Genomic DNA, 17151 nt, shown 5'->3' on the forward strand with positions numbered 1-17151 from the left:
TAGCTGATTTATCAAAAAGGAGGTTCAAAGTGCAATTAAATTGGACCATTGTTTTCTGTAATAGATTAAGAATCTATGTTTTTCTTCTTTGATATAATATAAATGTATAAGCAATTTCATACAGAATAGTTTATTACTCTATGGCATTTCTTATACTACCTGAAAAATATCCTCCTAACCCAAACTTACAGTAATGCCCAAACTTGTAAAATCTATTTTTGAAAATTATATAAAGCCATAAGATATGTTTATGTGAAGAAATGCTATAGACTTATGAAAGTAGTCTAATTATTCATTTAAATTATAAATTACTTTGTTAGCTAATTTTTGCTTTTTCTTTGTTTTACAATATATAAATATGTTTAAAGCCATCTGTGCTGAGAGATAGCTGTTCAGTCTGCTTTTCTTCCTGTCATTGTTGGTAAAAAGTTTGCATAAAAGGTGCCTCTAGCAGTTTTCAGGATCCACAACAGCACAAGATTTATTTCTTCCAAATTAGATTATTGCAAATTTCACATGTTTCCATTTTTTAATGAGTAACCTTAAAAGTTTCAAAAGGATGAACACCTTTGTGATTCTTGATATGTACAGCTAAATATTTCTCCAGTATATTTCCAGCAGCCTAGGTAAAGCTAGTTTGATTTTATACTGTTATGCTCTGACTTATTAACCTCATATCTATATGGATTTTCTCACTCGGATCTTTAAGCTGGAGTTGACAAATCTTAATAGGGGCATTTAGGAGCCATGACTATTCATTTTAATCTCAACTGTGTCCTTTGTCCATTTTCTAAATTTTACTTGTTTCATATTACTATTTGAGTCTATAATCCCAAAACTAATAAATACACACACACACACACACACACACACACACACACACAAAGCTAAAACACTATTGTATTTTTATGAGCTTCTGCTCATTTACCATATTTTGAGAAACAAAAGTCCGTTAAAGTTTCACATGGTCAACACTGATTACTCTATTCCATTTATATTCACCTATTCTATAAATCAAAATCAAATCCCAAATGTCACAGGAACTAAACCAAGTGCTGGAGATTCAGTGTCATATAAATAACCATCTGCCTGAATCTGACCTTCTTTGAGAGTTTTCAATGCAGCCATCTTTATTATACCTTTCCTTCTCAGTATCAGTACTGGTACCCGTGACATAACCAGAATTACATTTTAGAGAATTTTCCAAAATTCTTTGAGTTTATACTTTCTTTAGGATGGTCATAATTCCTACCTCCCTGAACAAAAAACATTTTCTTTGAAATCTTTATTTCTTAGTTAGGTTAATTGCCTAACTGTAGTTAGTATTTGTTTTATTACTTGACATAAATTATAGATAAAATATTTGTTTTTTCACTAGGTTGTCAACTAAACCTTTTTCCACACTCCCTATCTTCATTTACCTCAAAACTCACAGTGTGTGATTTGGATTAGTAATAATTTCATGTCTTTTTTTGACCTATAGAAGGAGAAAGGCAGATGATTCCAGTTCACCTGAGATTGCAAGAATCTCATGAACAGTGTGAAAGTACTTTAAAACTTCTGAGTAAACACCCATGAGGCATTTGTCATCTATTGGGTTAATTTTTTTTTTTAATTTTTCTATGCTCCAGGCACTCAGAAAAGCACTACATTACCTCTCTTCTGACTGAAAGTATAGTTACCAAGTGTCTCCTGGTTATCAAATCTGAATGCAAACTTGTAACACTTTACAAGTTATTCTGTTTTTTCATAATGCATATTTTGTCATGAATTTTAAGTCCCTTGGGAAATGGAAAAGTTTGACTAAATGATGTTATTCAAAATTGTTTAAAATAATGAATCTATTTTTATCAATAAATTATTTAGCACAGAATTTAGTTCATTAGAAACCCTTAATAAGTATTGACTATTATTTTAATTTTATCAAAATGTTATAAATGTATTGACAGCAGTAAAAATGAAATATGAAAATACTAAAACCATTTAAATTATTTTATATTTAGTATAGTTTCTAAAATTTTAATGTTCAGTGGTATAAGGCACATTTTATGATTTTCTTTGTGTCATAAAATCTAGAGAAGGGAAGGTCATGAAGTCTATAACCTGACTTTGAGAAGAAGTTCCTCCAAATTAAATTCTGATCAAAATTTATTCTGTACTCAAAGTTGAAAAAAAAATTCCGTTCTGTGATTTCTAAAAGGCGTTTGAAAGCCTTTATATCTGGAAAGAGTTCTTTATAATTTTTAACATTTAATATTCCATGTAATCCTGATAACTATTCTTTTCTAAAAATTAAATTCATTGATTCTTCACAGTTCTTACATGTTTAGGTATTCGAAAACATTCCAAGTTATTTGTGTTCTTTTTAAGTCACAAAAAGGACTAAATATTCCATTTATTAGATTGAGGGTAAAAGATTGTCATATTGCATTGTGAGTGATGACAGTTACAGAATTTTAAAACTAATGGTATTTGTTACATTACTGAAATGTTTAGGGAACACCTGACTTGGATTCTAATACAGTATGCACATTTTTTACAGAAAGGGTAGAAATCAAGGAGTAAATGAGGAATAAGTATGTGAGCTAGTTCAAAATAATGAGAAAAATTATATATTGATCAAGTTATTTAACATTTTAGAATATCTAGAAAGAAAATAATGAAGGAATTATTTTTGACTAGGTATTAATAAATTATTTCTAATGATTTCATCTGCTGCTGCTACTGCTGCTAAGTCGCTTCAGTTGTGTCCGACTCTGTGCGACCCCATAGACAGCAGCCCACCAGGCTCCCCGGTCCCTGGGATTCTCCACGCAAGAACACTGTAGTGAGTTGCCATTTCCTTCTCCAGTGTATGAAAGGAAAAAGTGAAAGTGAAGTCGCTCAGTCGTGTCCGACTCTTCCCGACCCCGTGGACTGCAGCCTACCAGGCTCCTCCGTCCATGGGATTTTCCAGGCAAGAGTACTGGAGTGGGGTGCCATCGCCTTCTCCGAACAGACCACAATAGGCACAGCTTCCTTGCCGTTAATTTTACATGGTTACAGTGATCTACCCACTATGATAAAAATTATTCTTTCCTGTCCAGTTGTTTTCCTACCTCTGTTTTTATTTTTACTCTGAGATAGAAATTGTCAGCACTAACTAGTTACAAACATGTGAAGGGAGTGTGCATTTAGTGCAATTTTTTTTACACGTATAGGTAGTTTTTATACGTAAATCACGTCATATATGAGATATGTGTATATATAGACAAATTGCATGCACGTGCATGTGTGTAGTTCTGTTTTATTACATCTTCTAATATAATTAAAATCATCAAAATGATTTCCTGAGAATCATCTTCCAAAATTTGATATAGGATTTTATATATATAAATTTTCATTTTATAATGCTTTTATGTCAAAGACAAAGGTATAATGAATACTTTTTAGTTTAGAGGAATGTATTCTTATGGATTTAATAAAATGGTAATAGAAAATCTTTTCTTTTGGTCTGAGTTTCTATATATATTTTTAGAGAAGCATCATGTGTGTGTGTATATATATATAACTTCTTTTTTAATACTTTAAAGGGTCACATGATAGCATCCTGTGATGCCTGTGGAGTTACAAAGCTGTGGGATTTTCGGAAGCTCTTACCCATGGTGTCCATTGATGTAGGTCCAAGCCCGGGCAATGAGGTGACCTTTGATTCATCAGGTAGGATCTCTTTGTTTAACATTTTAACCAAGTTGATAACTTTAATATTTGTCTTGAAAGTATTTTCTATTGCCATTTTAATTTTTTGCATTTCCTTCTATGTAAATTTCTGTTCTTAATATTATACTAAAATGTTACACTGTTATAATCATCATATTATATATCATATCACATATATAATGAAAGCATTGCATTTATCACATGCATAAAGAAAAGGATAATGAGAAGGTAAGTGTGCGCTCATTTAGATTACTCAAGTTCCTAGTAGCATCATGCAAAATTTGGAGTCTGCGTGCCTTGGAATCACCATCCAATGCAAGAAAATGAAGTCTTTTAAAGGAAAATGGCTAAAAGTAGAGAAGAACAAAACTTTGACAAGAGTAAAATTAAAACATTTTACATAATATTTTAGTCTAGTAAATTCATAATACCTCATATTCTCTAGATTTTACAATTAAATTTAAATATGTATTCATTTTGCTGCAATTATGTCCAAAAATAATTGTTTTAACTGGTAATTATTATAGTATATTATCATGTTTAGCATTTTTCTGCAATAAGATGAATGTTATCAGTAAGAAAATATTTTATCCTTGCTGATGATCAATAGTGTAGCAACTGGTGTTAACAATCACACAATGATTCCACTTGTACGTTTAAGGTGTTAAAATTACAATTACAACTCTATCTTTAATGATATCCTGTGCTAAATAATGTATATCTGTTATTGACTGATATAGTTTACCTTTGCTATTATAGTACATGTTATAAACTTTTATAAGTTTTGAAATGTTAAAACTTTTGTTATTTATTGGCAATTGCTCGAAGTGGTAGAGATAGTGATTTTAGATGAAGAAATAAAAATTGAATATATATAATGGAAATAATCTATTTAAAAACAGTCCAGAATATATGAATATTCTCAGCAATTCTAGAGCCATAAGATAATTGTGTGTTCCATGTAACTGATTTCATGATATTGCCATCACATATCTGAAATTCAGAATTCAGTAAGTTTGTCTTCTTAACAAATCTTAAGTTGTGTTCCCATTGTAGACTGGTATATGAGCCACACTAATAACAATCACTTCCTTAAAAATGTTTTAGTAATGTTCTTGACATTAAGACTTTTATGCTCTGCTAGAATTGAAACAGAAAATATTGTACAGGGTAAAAGACCCTAACTATGAGAATTTAATTTTTTAATGTGAACACTCATTTGTATTATAATTTATACTTTATGATATATAGAATATACATTGACATCATAAATGTAAAGAAGTTTTAACTTGTTTTTTATAAACATTTTCACATCAATAAATCTCCTTTATTATCTTGAAATAGCATCCAAGTATTCAGGTCCTTGAGTTTTGAATTCTGAAATTTAAAAGCTTTTGTCTGTACTTTTTAATAATAGAATAACAGATGTTTTGAAAAGCTATACAAGTAATACTAGATATATATTTTACTGTCATAATTATTAAATATGTCTCCACTGCCTTTTGCTATCCTTATCATCCATCCTCAAATTTATTTTCTATACATTGTCAGGCAAACCTTATTTTAAATAAATGTCAGTTCTATCTTACTGTCATGCAAGTCTTGAAGCCCCTGGTACAACAAATCTATTCTTTCTCTCCATAACAGCTATATATTTGATAGTACTACTATTAAGAAAACTGTCAAAATTAAAGATGGAAGAATGAGAAACATAAAAGATAAAGAGTGTAAACCAGGGACCCTATTAATGAAAACACTTCATCAGTTTGAAGAAATATAATTTCAACTTGACCTTTCCATTCCTTTGACCATTTCTTCAAGGAACATGATATAATTAATTTTAATTCTATGTGTTTGAGAATTAATGTCTTTTTCTCAAATGAGAAATGTGTGCTTTGGTGGAGAAGTCTTAAGTCACTCATCATTTTAAAAGTATGAAATATATTAAGAGTTGAAGGAATTGGGAAGAGCAAAGACAAGGTCTAATGAGGATCTGAACAGAGAGATGAAAATCACAAAGTTAAATACCAGAAATTATGTTCATTTCAAGAGAGTAAAGAAAAGTGAAGTCAAGAGCAAAACAAAATTGAAATAAGGACAGGAACATGTAGATCTCCTCTCATCTGCATTTATTGAGGAAAAGATCATTTTAAAAGTATAAAAAGGTGTCATGGGGATATATGGACTATGAAAATAATATCAAATATAACATAATAAGCTCAGAATACACATTCATTTGACATACGTTTATTTATTCCCAGTGGCAAGCCAATGCAAGCTTACCTCCTTGGACCTGAGGAAAGGTCATTGATAATACACATGCAGTATCATCATAATATCATATAACATATGGGGAAGTATTGATAGTATTTTGTTTGAGAAATTTAATATAAGGAATGTGCAAGTAGTTTTCAGATATACTAAATAATCAACACAGAAACAGAAATTTTCTCATCATATTCCATGTCTCTAGATCAGTTTAACTGAAGGGCATCTTGAAATTTTGAGGTGTGCTGCTTAAACAGAGCTGTCTCCGTACACAATAGCTTGTCTTTATAAATAAGGGATTCCTTCACTGCAAATCCAACACAGGATACACAGGATATTTGAGTATAGATCATTAAAGACTGAAACTGTGGTTCGTAACATTTGATTTCAAATATTTATTAAAATGTCTTCATTAATTATCTCAAATATTTTTATTTTAATTTTATATTGTTATTTTAAATTTATAAGAGTAAATTATATACTAATGAAATAGTACTTATTCTGTTTTAAAATTGAGATTTCTCATGGTGTATCAGGGACTTCCTCCCTTGGAGAAGGAAATGGCAATCCACATCAGTATTCTTACCTAGAAAAACCCAAGATCAGAGGAGCCCAGCAGGCTACAGTCCATGGGGTTCAAAGAGTCGGACACAACTTAGAAACTAAACATCCGTATGTCTTCTTTGGAGAAATGTCTATTTAGTTCTTTGGCCCATTTTTTGATTGGGTCGTTTATTTTTCTGGAGTTGAGCTGCAGAAGTTGCTTGTATATTTTTGAGATTAGTTGTTTGTCAGTTGCTTCATTTGCTATTATTTTCTCCCATTCAGAAGGCTGTCTTTTCACCTTGCTTATATTTTCCTTTGTTGTGCAGAAGCTTTTAATTTTAATTAGATCCCATTTGTTTATTTTTGCTTTTATTTCCAGCATTCTGGGAGGTGGATCATAGAGGATCCTGCTGTGATTTATGTCTGAGAGTGTTTTGCCTATGTTCTCCTCTAGGAGTTTTATAGTTTCTGATCTTACATTTAGATCTTTAATCCATTTTGAGTTTATTTTTGTGTGCGGTGTTAGAAAGTGATCTAGTTTCATTCTTTTACAAGTGGTTGACCAGTTTTCCCAGCACCACTTGTTAAAGAGATTGTCTTTACTCCATTGTATATTCTTGCCTCCTTTGTCAAAGATAAGGTGTCCATATGTGTGTGGATTTATCTCTGGGCTTTCTATTTTGTTCCATTGATCTATGTGTCTGTCTTTGTGCCAGTACCATACTGTCTTGATGACTGTGGCTTTGTAGTAGAGCCTGAAGTCAGGCAAGTTGATTCCTCCAGTTCCATTCTTCTTTCTCAAGATTGCTTTGGCTATTCGAGGTTTTTTGTATTTCCATACAAATCTTGAAATTATTTGTTCTAGTTCTGTGAAAAATGTGCCTGGTAGCTTGATAGGGATTGCATTGAATTTGTAAATTGCTTTGGGTAGTATACTCATTTTCACTATATTGATTCTTCCAATCCATGAACATGGTATATTTCTCCATCTATTAGTGTCCTCTTTGATTTCTTTCATCAGTGTTTTATAGTTTTCTATATATAGGTCTCGGATGGCTAACAAACACATGAAAAGATGCTCAACATCACTCATTATTAGAGAAATGCAAATCAAAACCACAATGAGGTACCACTTCACACCAGTCAGAATGGCTGTGATCCAAAAATCTGCAAGCAATAAATGCTGGAGAGGGTGTGGAGAAAAGGGAACCCTCCTACATTGTTGGTGGGAATGCAAACTAGTACAGCCACTATGGAGAACAGTGTGGAGATTCCTTAAAAAATTGCAAATAGAACTACCTTATGACCCAGCAATCCCACTTCTGGACATACACACCGAGGAAACCAGAATTGAAAGAGACACATGTACCCCAATGTTCATCGCAGCACTGTTTATAATAGCCAGGACATGGAAACAACCTAGATGTCCATCAGCAGATGAATGGATAAGAAAGCTGTGGTACATATACACAATGGAGTATTACTCAGCAGTTAAAAAGAATTCATTTGAATCAGTTCTGATGAGATGGATGAAACTGGAGCCGATTATACAGAGTGAAGTAAGCCAGAAAGAAAAACACCAATACAGTAAACTAACACATATATATGGAATTTAGGAAGATGGCAATGACGACCCTGTATGCAAGACAGCAAAAAAGACACAGATGTGTATAACGGACTTTTGGACTCAGAGGGAGAGGGAGAGGGTGGGATGATTTGGGAGAATGACATTCTAACATGTATACTATCATGTGAATTGAATCGCCAGTCTATGTCTGACGCAGGATGCAGCATGCTTGGGGCTGGTGCATGGGGATGACCCAGAAAGATGTTATGGGGAGGGAGGTGGGAGGGGGTTCATGTTTGGGAATGCATGTAAGAATTAAAGATTTTAAAATTTAAAAAAATAAAAAAAAATAAAAATAAAAAAAAAAAAGAAACTAAACAACAAAATACGGTGTATCAGTTTTTGAAATGTTATCTTTGATAAAAATATTTCAAACCTATGGTGTGGAAACAGAATGTAGACTAAGATTTAGACCCTTAGCTCTTCCTCACCTTTTAGATTTTATTTTATTTTATTTTATTTTTATTTTTAAATCTTTAATTCTTACATGCGTTCCCAAACATGAACCCCCTCCCACCTCCCTCCCCATAACATCTCTGTGGGTCATCCCCATGCACCAGCCCCAAGCATGCTGTATCCTGCGTCAGACATAGACTGGTGATTCAATTCTTAGATTTTAAGCAAGTTATTTGATCTTCCTGAACTAAGCTTTTTCATGTAAATAATAGAAGAGATAACTGTCTTACTATATTCTAATTTGTTTCATGGGTTAATTGCATTCTATAATGAGGAAATCCTGATATAGTCTTGTTTTCCTCTAATACTAAAAATAATTTAAATGATTAATTAGCAGGTAAAACTATATTTAACATTATATATGCATATATAATTAAAATCAAAAGATTTAAAGAAGTGTGAATCATCATCTAGGGCTTAGCTTTACTGTTGCTGTAAGAAATCAGCTTCTCACACATTTAAAAGAGGAGTTGCATGTGGCATAGTATTATTTACATAATGTTTTATTTGCAAATACACTGTTTACAACAAATACAGATTACCTATGTTTATAGATATATACATGTAACAGTATATATTATTCATGTATTTGTAAAACGATGTGTTCTTTCTCATTAAACAGAGAACCTCCTGGTACTACAGTGCTACACATACAAATATTCATTATCTAAGTATCTCTCACTTGGCATATGCAAATGCCATATGTTTTGCCACTCAAAAATTTATTACTCTTTCAGAAAAATGTTAAATGGAATTTTGTAGTGAAAGTAACCAAAATGAACTGTGAGAATTTATACATACACTTTCCCACATCTCTCATTTCATCGTTTATGTCATTTAGAACTATTTTTCACTCCTCTGTAAAAGGTAATTCCAATACATTTGCAAAGAAGTCACATCCTTAGAAAATGCAGAAGCTGAAGCTTGAGCCAGATGGGAACTTTCCAATAGAAAGCTTATCAGTCTTAGACCATTAAAACGGGCAAGGTTTCCCACCATTTGGAAATAATTGTAGATATTTCCCACAAGCAGAATGACAATAGAGAAACTAAACTATAAGAAAAAATAATTACCCCATTATAAAATATGACAAGTATCAGACCCTTCTAAAATTGTTCAAAAAATAATAAGATAGTCTTCATTTTTGTTTTATTAGTTTCTGTTAGTGAAGGCTTCAGTTCACTGTTTCATATTATATTTAAAAGACGGGCTTCCTCGTTGGCTCAGTGGTAATCTGTGTGCAATGCAGGAGACATAGGTTCAATCCCTGGGTCAGGAAGATCACCTGCTGAAGGAGATGGCAACACACTCCAGTACTCTTGCCTGGAGAATCCCATGGACAGAGAAGCCTGGCGGGTTACAGTCCATAGTGTCACAGAGAGTCAGACACGACTACAGCAATTTAGCAGCAGGAGCAGCATAGTTAAAAGACAGGTTGTGGTTAATCCCTTCTGTTGGAAGCAGTGGAGTATAATGGAGCACCTGGAAATTAGTATGACTCAGAATTTAGAAGCCCTGGTTTTGAATGCTGTCTCTACTACTAACTAGCTGAATGATCTTGGTGAAATTTCTAAACATTTCTGAGTCTTAATTTCCTTGTCTGTGGAATGCTAAAAACCTATCACGACTTCCACTTCCAGCCAAATAGGGACCAGGTTTACCCTCCTACCTAAAATGAAGGAAAAAACAGACAAAATATATGCAACAATGGTTTTCAGAAATTGAATATTGGGCAGTGGAAGACAGTACTGAGAGGTGGGTGAATAAGATGAGCTCTATGGCTGCCCAGAATGCTGTCTGGAGGAAATCTCTAGATTGCATCTCAGAAATGAACTAAAAACTTGAGGAAGCTCAGCAAACTCCCGGAGTTAGGGAGATGGAACGGGCATTCCAGTGAGGCTAAGGCAGCTAGAGTTTGCAGGCAGAGGACAGGACAGGAGACAGCAACACAAAGAGGGAGCTCTGGAGATTTGCAAAAGATCCCTTCCAATCTTTAGCTGAATATGGATCAATACATGACAGCCTAAAGCCTTAGAAAAATCTGTCTGAAGAGTTAACAAGAAAAATCCCTGAGGATCATAATAGCCTAGGAATAGTTTGTGCTCCCATCAACCAGGATGGTAAAACCTTGCAATTCAAAAGGATAGTACCTAGAACAGGGCTTGTCAAAGTACCGCCTATAGGCCAGCTTGACCTGTATTTATCTGTAATTTTAATGGTACGCAACCATACCCATTAAATTATGCATTATCTAAGGCTGCTTTTATACTACAACAGCAGAGTTGAATAATCACAGTGGAAACTATATGGCTTGTGATGGCTCAAATATTTATTGCCTGGCTCTTTGCAGAAAACGTAACCCAGGGAGAGGGCTCAGAATGTTATTGCCTCGATAGTGAGGCAATATCAGTCCACACTTCTGGGTCTAGTCCCTTTACCAATGGAACCATCTGAGTCAGCTCACATAAAAATCTTGTTTATTCTTGACCACAACTTAATGAGGTTGTTACTACTGAAATCATTCACCTCAGATTGGGACTTCAATCCATGTGCTAGGGCTTGAACTCAGCCCCAAACCATGGTTTTCCAGCTGAGATCCCACACATAGTTTCAGGACCTAATGAAACTCAGACTCTTGATTTCTCGTTGCAGAAAGGTTCAGTGAAAGACAAAGTGATAGGAAAGAAGTGGATTTGTATCCTGGAAGAGTTGATTTTAAATTTACACTGTGTCTGCTTCCGTGACTTTAACCCATTTTTTTTTTTAATAAAAATTTATTTTTTAATTGAAGCATAATTGCTTTACAGAATTTTGTTGTTCTCTGTCAAACCTCAACATGAATCAGCCATAGGTATACATATATCCCCTCCCTTTTGAACCTCCCTCCCATCTCCCTCCCCATCCCACCCCTCTAGGTTGATACAGAGCCCCTGTTTGGGTTTCCTGAGACATGTAGTAAATTCATGTTGGCTATCTGTTTTGCATATGATAATGTAAGCTTCCATGTTACTCTTTTCATACATCTACCCTCTGCTCCCTGCTCCCCATGCCAATAAGTCTATTCTCCATGTCTGTTTTTCCAATGCTGCCCTGAAAATAAACTCTTCAGTACCATTTTTCTAGATTCTATATATATGCATTAGTATACAATATTTATTTCTCTCTTTCTGACTTACTTCACTCTGTATAACAGGCTCTGGGTTCATCCACCTCATTAGAACTGACTCAAATGTGTTCCTTTTTATGGCTGAGTCATATCCTTGTGTGTATATATGTCACAGCTTCTTTATCCATTCATCTGTCAGTGGACATCTAGGTTGCTTCCATGTTCTGGCTATTGAAAACAGTACTGCAATGAACAACGGGATGCACATGTCTTTTTCAGTTTTGGTTTCCTCAGGGTATATGGCTAGGAGTGGGATTGCTGGGTCATATGGTGGTATTATTCCTACCTTTCTAAGGAGTCTCCTTACTGTCTTCCATAGTGGCTGTATCAATTTACATTCCCACCAACAGTATAAGAGGGTTCCCTTTTCTCCACAACCTCTCCAGCATTTAATGTTGGTAGACTTTTTGTTGATGGCCATTCTGACTGGTGTGAGGTGATCATTGTAGTTTTGATTTGCATTTCTCTGACAGGGAGGCCTGGCGTGCTGCGATTCATGGGGTCGCAAAGAGTTGGACACGACTGAGCGACTGAACTGAACTGAATAATGAGCGATGTTGAACATCTTTTCATGTGTTTGTTAGCTATCTGTATGTCTTTGGAGAAATGTCTGTTTATTACTTTTTCCCACTTTTTGATTTGGTTGTTTGTTTTTTTTGGTATTGAGTTGTATGAACTGTTTGTATATTTTGGAAATTAATCCTTTGTCAGTTGTTTCATGTTCTATTATTTTCTCCCATTCTGAGGGTTGTCTTTTCACATAGTTCACAGTTTCTTAGCTGTGCAAAAGCTTTTTAAGTTTAATCAGGTCCCACTTGTTTGCTTTTGTTTTTATTTCCATTACTCTAGGAGGTGAGTCACAGAGGATCTTGCTTTGATTTCTGTCATTGAGTGTTCTGCCTATGTTTTCCTCTAAGAGCCTATGTTTTCCTCTAAGTAACCCATTTTTTACTATAAACATATATAACGGCCTGTCTCAAGGAGATAACCAGACCCCGTCCACCTGTGAATGCCTGTGATTCTCTGTGTGGCAGATGGTATAGCACCAAGCACATTTTGTGACCTAAAATTCACATTTGGGGAGTCTGGGATCACAGATAGATGTGACATCTTTGTTGATATGACAGGAGATACTGCATTTCACATCGCCCATGTAATGACTGTAAGGAAGACGTGAAATTAACACATCCCACTACTTGAGGCTTGTCATTTTAGGAGATTTGCAAGAATTAAATGGCCTGTTTACTTTGTATCCCATCCATCTCTGATCCATACAAGAGTCTGACATCCAGGCCCCAGCAAGATGGTCATTTTGAGGGTCTAGCCTGCCATCTTCTCTGTCAGCAGGCTCACAAATAAAGTCTGTCCCTGAGCCAAGTACCTCATCTCAGATTTATTGACTTATCTTGCAGCAAGCAGAGCAAGATTTGACTAGGTTGTGTTGTTCAGTCTCTCAGTGATGTCCAGTTCTTTGCAACCCCATGTGCTGCAGCACACCAGGCATCCCTGTCCATCACTAACTCCTCGAGTTTGCTTAAACTCATGTCTATTGAGTCAATGATGCCATCCAATCATCTCATCCTCTGTAACCCCCTCTTCCTCCTGCTCTCAATCTTTCCCAGCATGAGAGTCTTTCCCAGTGAATCAGCTCTTTGCATCAGGTGGCCAAAGTATTGGAGCTTCAGCATCAGTCTTTCCAATGAATATTCAGGACTGAATTCCTTTAAGAGTCTTTCCCAACAGTTCAAAAGCATCAGTTCTTTGCTGCTTAGCCTTCTTTATGGTCCAACTGTCACATCCATACATGATGCCAGGAATAACCATAGCTTTGACTATATCGAACTTTGTTGGCAAAGTGATGCTTTTAAATACACTGTCTAGGTTTGTCATAACTTTTCTTCCTAGAAGCGAGTATCTTTTAATTTCATGTCTGCAATCACCATCTACAGTGATTTTGGAGCCCCCAAAAGATAAAGTCTGTCACTGTTTCCATTGTTTCCCCATCTATTTGCCATGAAGTGATGGGACCAGATACCATAATCTTAGTTTTTTGAATGTTCAGTTTTAAACAAGCTTTTTCACTCTCCTCTTTCACCTTCATCAAGAGGCTCTTTAGTTCCTCTTCACTCTATACCATTAGGGTGTGTCATCTGCATATCTGAGGTTGTTGATATTTCTCCCAGCAACTTGATTCCAGCTTGTGAATCATCCAACCTGTCATTTCACATGATGTACTCTACAGATATGTGAAATAAGCAGGGTGACAATATACAGCTTTCCCAATTTTAAACTAGTCCTTTGTTCCATGTCCGGCTCTAACTGTTGCTTCTTGACCTGCATACAGGTTTCTCAGGAGGCAGGTAAGGTGGTTTGGTATTTCCATCTATTTTAGAATTTTAAGAACACAGTTTATTGTGTTCACACAGATGCTTTATTGTAGTCAATGAAGCAGAAGTAGATGTTTTTCAGGACTTGCGTTGCTTTTTCTATGATTCAATGGTGTTGACAATTTGATATCTGATTCCCCTACCTTTTCTAAATCCAGCTTGTACAGCTGAAAGTTCTCAGTTCACATACTGTTAATGCCTTGCTTGAAGAATTATGAGCATTACCTTGCTTTGGAAGGAATGATGCTAAAGGTGAAACTCCAGTACTTTGGCCACCTCACGCGAAGAGTTGACTCATTGGAAAAGACTCTGATGCTGGGAGGGATTGGGGGCAGGAGGAGAAGGGGACGACCGAGGATGAGATGGCGGCATGGCATCACTGACTCAATGGACATGAGTCTGAGTGAACTCCGGGAGTTGGTGATGGACAGGGAGGCCTGGCGTGCTGTGATTCATGGGGTCGCAAAGAGTCAGACACAACTGAGCGAGTGAACTGACTGAACTGACCTTGCTATCATGTGAAATGAGTGCAGTTGTGTGGTAGTTTGAACAGTGTTTGGCATTGACCTTCTTTGGGATGAAAACTGACCTTTTCATGCCCTGTGGCCACTGCTCCATTTTCCAAATGTGCTGGCATATTGAGTGGAGCACTTTAACAGTATCATCTTTTAGAATTTGAAGTAGCTAGATTCTATCACCTCAACTAGCTTTGTTCATAGCGATGCTTCTTAAAACCCACTTGACTACACACTCCAGGATGTCTGGCTCTATGTGAGTGACCCACACCATTGTCCTTGTCCAGGTCCAAGACCATTATTGGATTGTCTTTCTGTGTATTCTTGGCATCTCTTCTTAATATCTCCTAATTCTATTAGGTCCATATATTTCTGTACCCACCTTTGTATGAAATGTTCACTTATTATCTCTTAATTCTCATGAAGAGATCTCTAACATTTCCCATTCTATTGTTTTCCTGTATTTATTTGCACTGATCACATAGGAAGACTTTCTTGTCTCTCCTTGCTATTCTTTGGTACCCAGTTTAGATGCGTATATCTTTCTTTTATTCCTTTGCCTTTCACTTCTCTTCTTTTCTCAGCTCTTTGTGAGGCCTCCACAGACAACCACTTTGCCTTCTTGAATTTCTTTTTCTTGTGGATGGTTTTCTATAGGTTCATAACACTGCCTCCTATAGTGTTATGAACCTCCAGCCTTAATTCTTCATGCCCTCTGTCTATCAGATCTAATCCCTTGAATCTATTTGTTACTTCTACTGTATAATCATAAGGAATTTGATTTAGGTCATATCTAAATGGCCTAGTGGTTTTCCCTACTTTCTTCAATTTACATTTGGCAATTTAAATTTAAATTTGGCAATAAGGAGTTCATGATCTGAGCCACAATCAGCTTCCTGGTCTTGTTTTTGCTGACTGTATATAGCTTCTCCATCTTTGGCTGCAAAGAATATAATCAGTCTGATTTCAGTATTGACCATCTGGTGATGTTCATGTGTAGAGTCATCTTTTGTATTGTTGGAAGAGGGTGTTTGGTATGAGCAGTGCATTCTCTTAGCAAGACTCTGTTAGCCTTTGCCTTACTTCATTTTGTACTCCAAGGCCAAAATTGCCTGTTACTCCAGGTATCTCTCGACTCCCTAATTTTGCATTCCAGTCCCCTATGATGAAAAGGACATCTTTCTTTCTTTCTTTCTTTCTTTTTTTTTTTTTTTTTGTTGGTGTTAGTTCTAGAAGGTCTTGTGTTTCTTCATAGAATTCCTCAACTTCAGCTTCTTCAGCATTACTGGTTGGGGCATAGATTTGGAATACTGTGACTCAGTAACAGATTTATTTAGAGGGAAACACACTTCACAGACAGAGTGTGAGCCATCTCAGAAGTCACAAGTAGCCTTGGGAGAAACACAGTCCATAGACAAGAGTGTGGGCCATTGGTGAGGGTGAGTGAAACCTCAGAAAGTGGTGTGCAAGTAGCTTTCATGGGCTGGGTAATTGCATAGGGTACAGAATGGGAAGAGTATTCCAACAATTTTGTAGATGGGGCAGAGTGTTCCAGGAATTAGGCTGCCACTCATTTTTTGGTCTTTGATGTTTGGCCTTGGGGCTTCCCTGGTAGCTCAGATGGTAAAGAATCTGCCTGTAATGCAGGATAGATGGGTTGGATTCCTGGGTAGGCAAGATCCCCTGGAGAAGGAAATGGCAACTCACTCCTGTATTCTTGCCTGAAGAATTCCATGGTTAGAGGACCCCTACAGTCCAGACATGACTGAGAGACTAACACACTTGGGACTGTCATGAGTCCCTACGAGTATGTCATTTAGCTTGCTGATGTGTTACAGTGAGCATACGCTGAAGCTCAAGTCGAGGCTAATGGAAGTTGACTCGTTTGCCATCTGGGGCCTATTTGGTTCTAATCAGCTTATGTTGTGTTCTCAGGCTGTCATTCTTTTAAAGGTTGTGCCCTGTCCCCTTCTCTTCTGTTTCACTATTGTCTCCTTTTTACAGATGAGGAAACTAGGACAGGAAGTTAACAACAAACCCAATGATACCTATCTGATCAAATACAGAGTCAGAATTCAAATTCAGAGGGTCTAATTCCAGAGACTAGAATTTAGACTTTTTATCATTCTGCTTCTCACTGTAATAATAGTATTCAGTTTCCTGTTGATATATGACATCTGTTCAGAGAAATAATTCATTTGCTATGAATATTGAAATAATCTAATTAATGACCACTTGACAGTGTTTGACTCAACACTGATTAAGACAACATCCTGTCATTATTTGTCAAATAGTAGTATCTGAAAAGGAAGACAAGATAAAGGGGGAAAAATAGGAAAAGATGATTTCCTTAGTGTTATCTGCCAGATTTTTGGTGTCTTATAACAAGAGAAAAAGAAAAGTGAAAGAGTTAATCACTCAGTCATTGACCCAATGGACTTTGTGACCTGATGGATGATAGCCCTCCAGGCTCCTCTGTCTATGGAA

The 17151-nt window shown here is 35.8% G+C and overlaps 1 protein-coding gene across 1 annotated transcript in view; it reads left to right on the forward strand.

Moving 5' to 3' along the window:
• Positions 1–8269, forward strand: part of SPAG16 (sperm associated antigen 16) — an 815445-nt gene extending 807176 nt beyond the window's left edge. The window contains exon 15 of the mRNA XM_060410399.1: positions 3573–8269. Within this exon, the coding sequence (XP_060266382.1) occupies positions 3573–3818 (246 nt within the window). The 3' untranslated portion in view covers positions 3819–8269. The remainder of the gene's footprint in view (positions 1–3572) is intronic.
• Positions 8270–17151: the final 8882 nt, after the last annotated feature.

Source organism: Ovis aries, chromosome 2 (genome assembly GCF_016772045.2).
Source record: "Ovis aries strain OAR_USU_Benz2616 breed Rambouillet chromosome 2, ARS-UI_Ramb_v3.0, whole genome shotgun sequence".
In the NCBI taxonomy this organism is placed as follows: domain Eukaryota; kingdom Metazoa; phylum Chordata; class Mammalia; order Artiodactyla; family Bovidae; genus Ovis; species Ovis aries.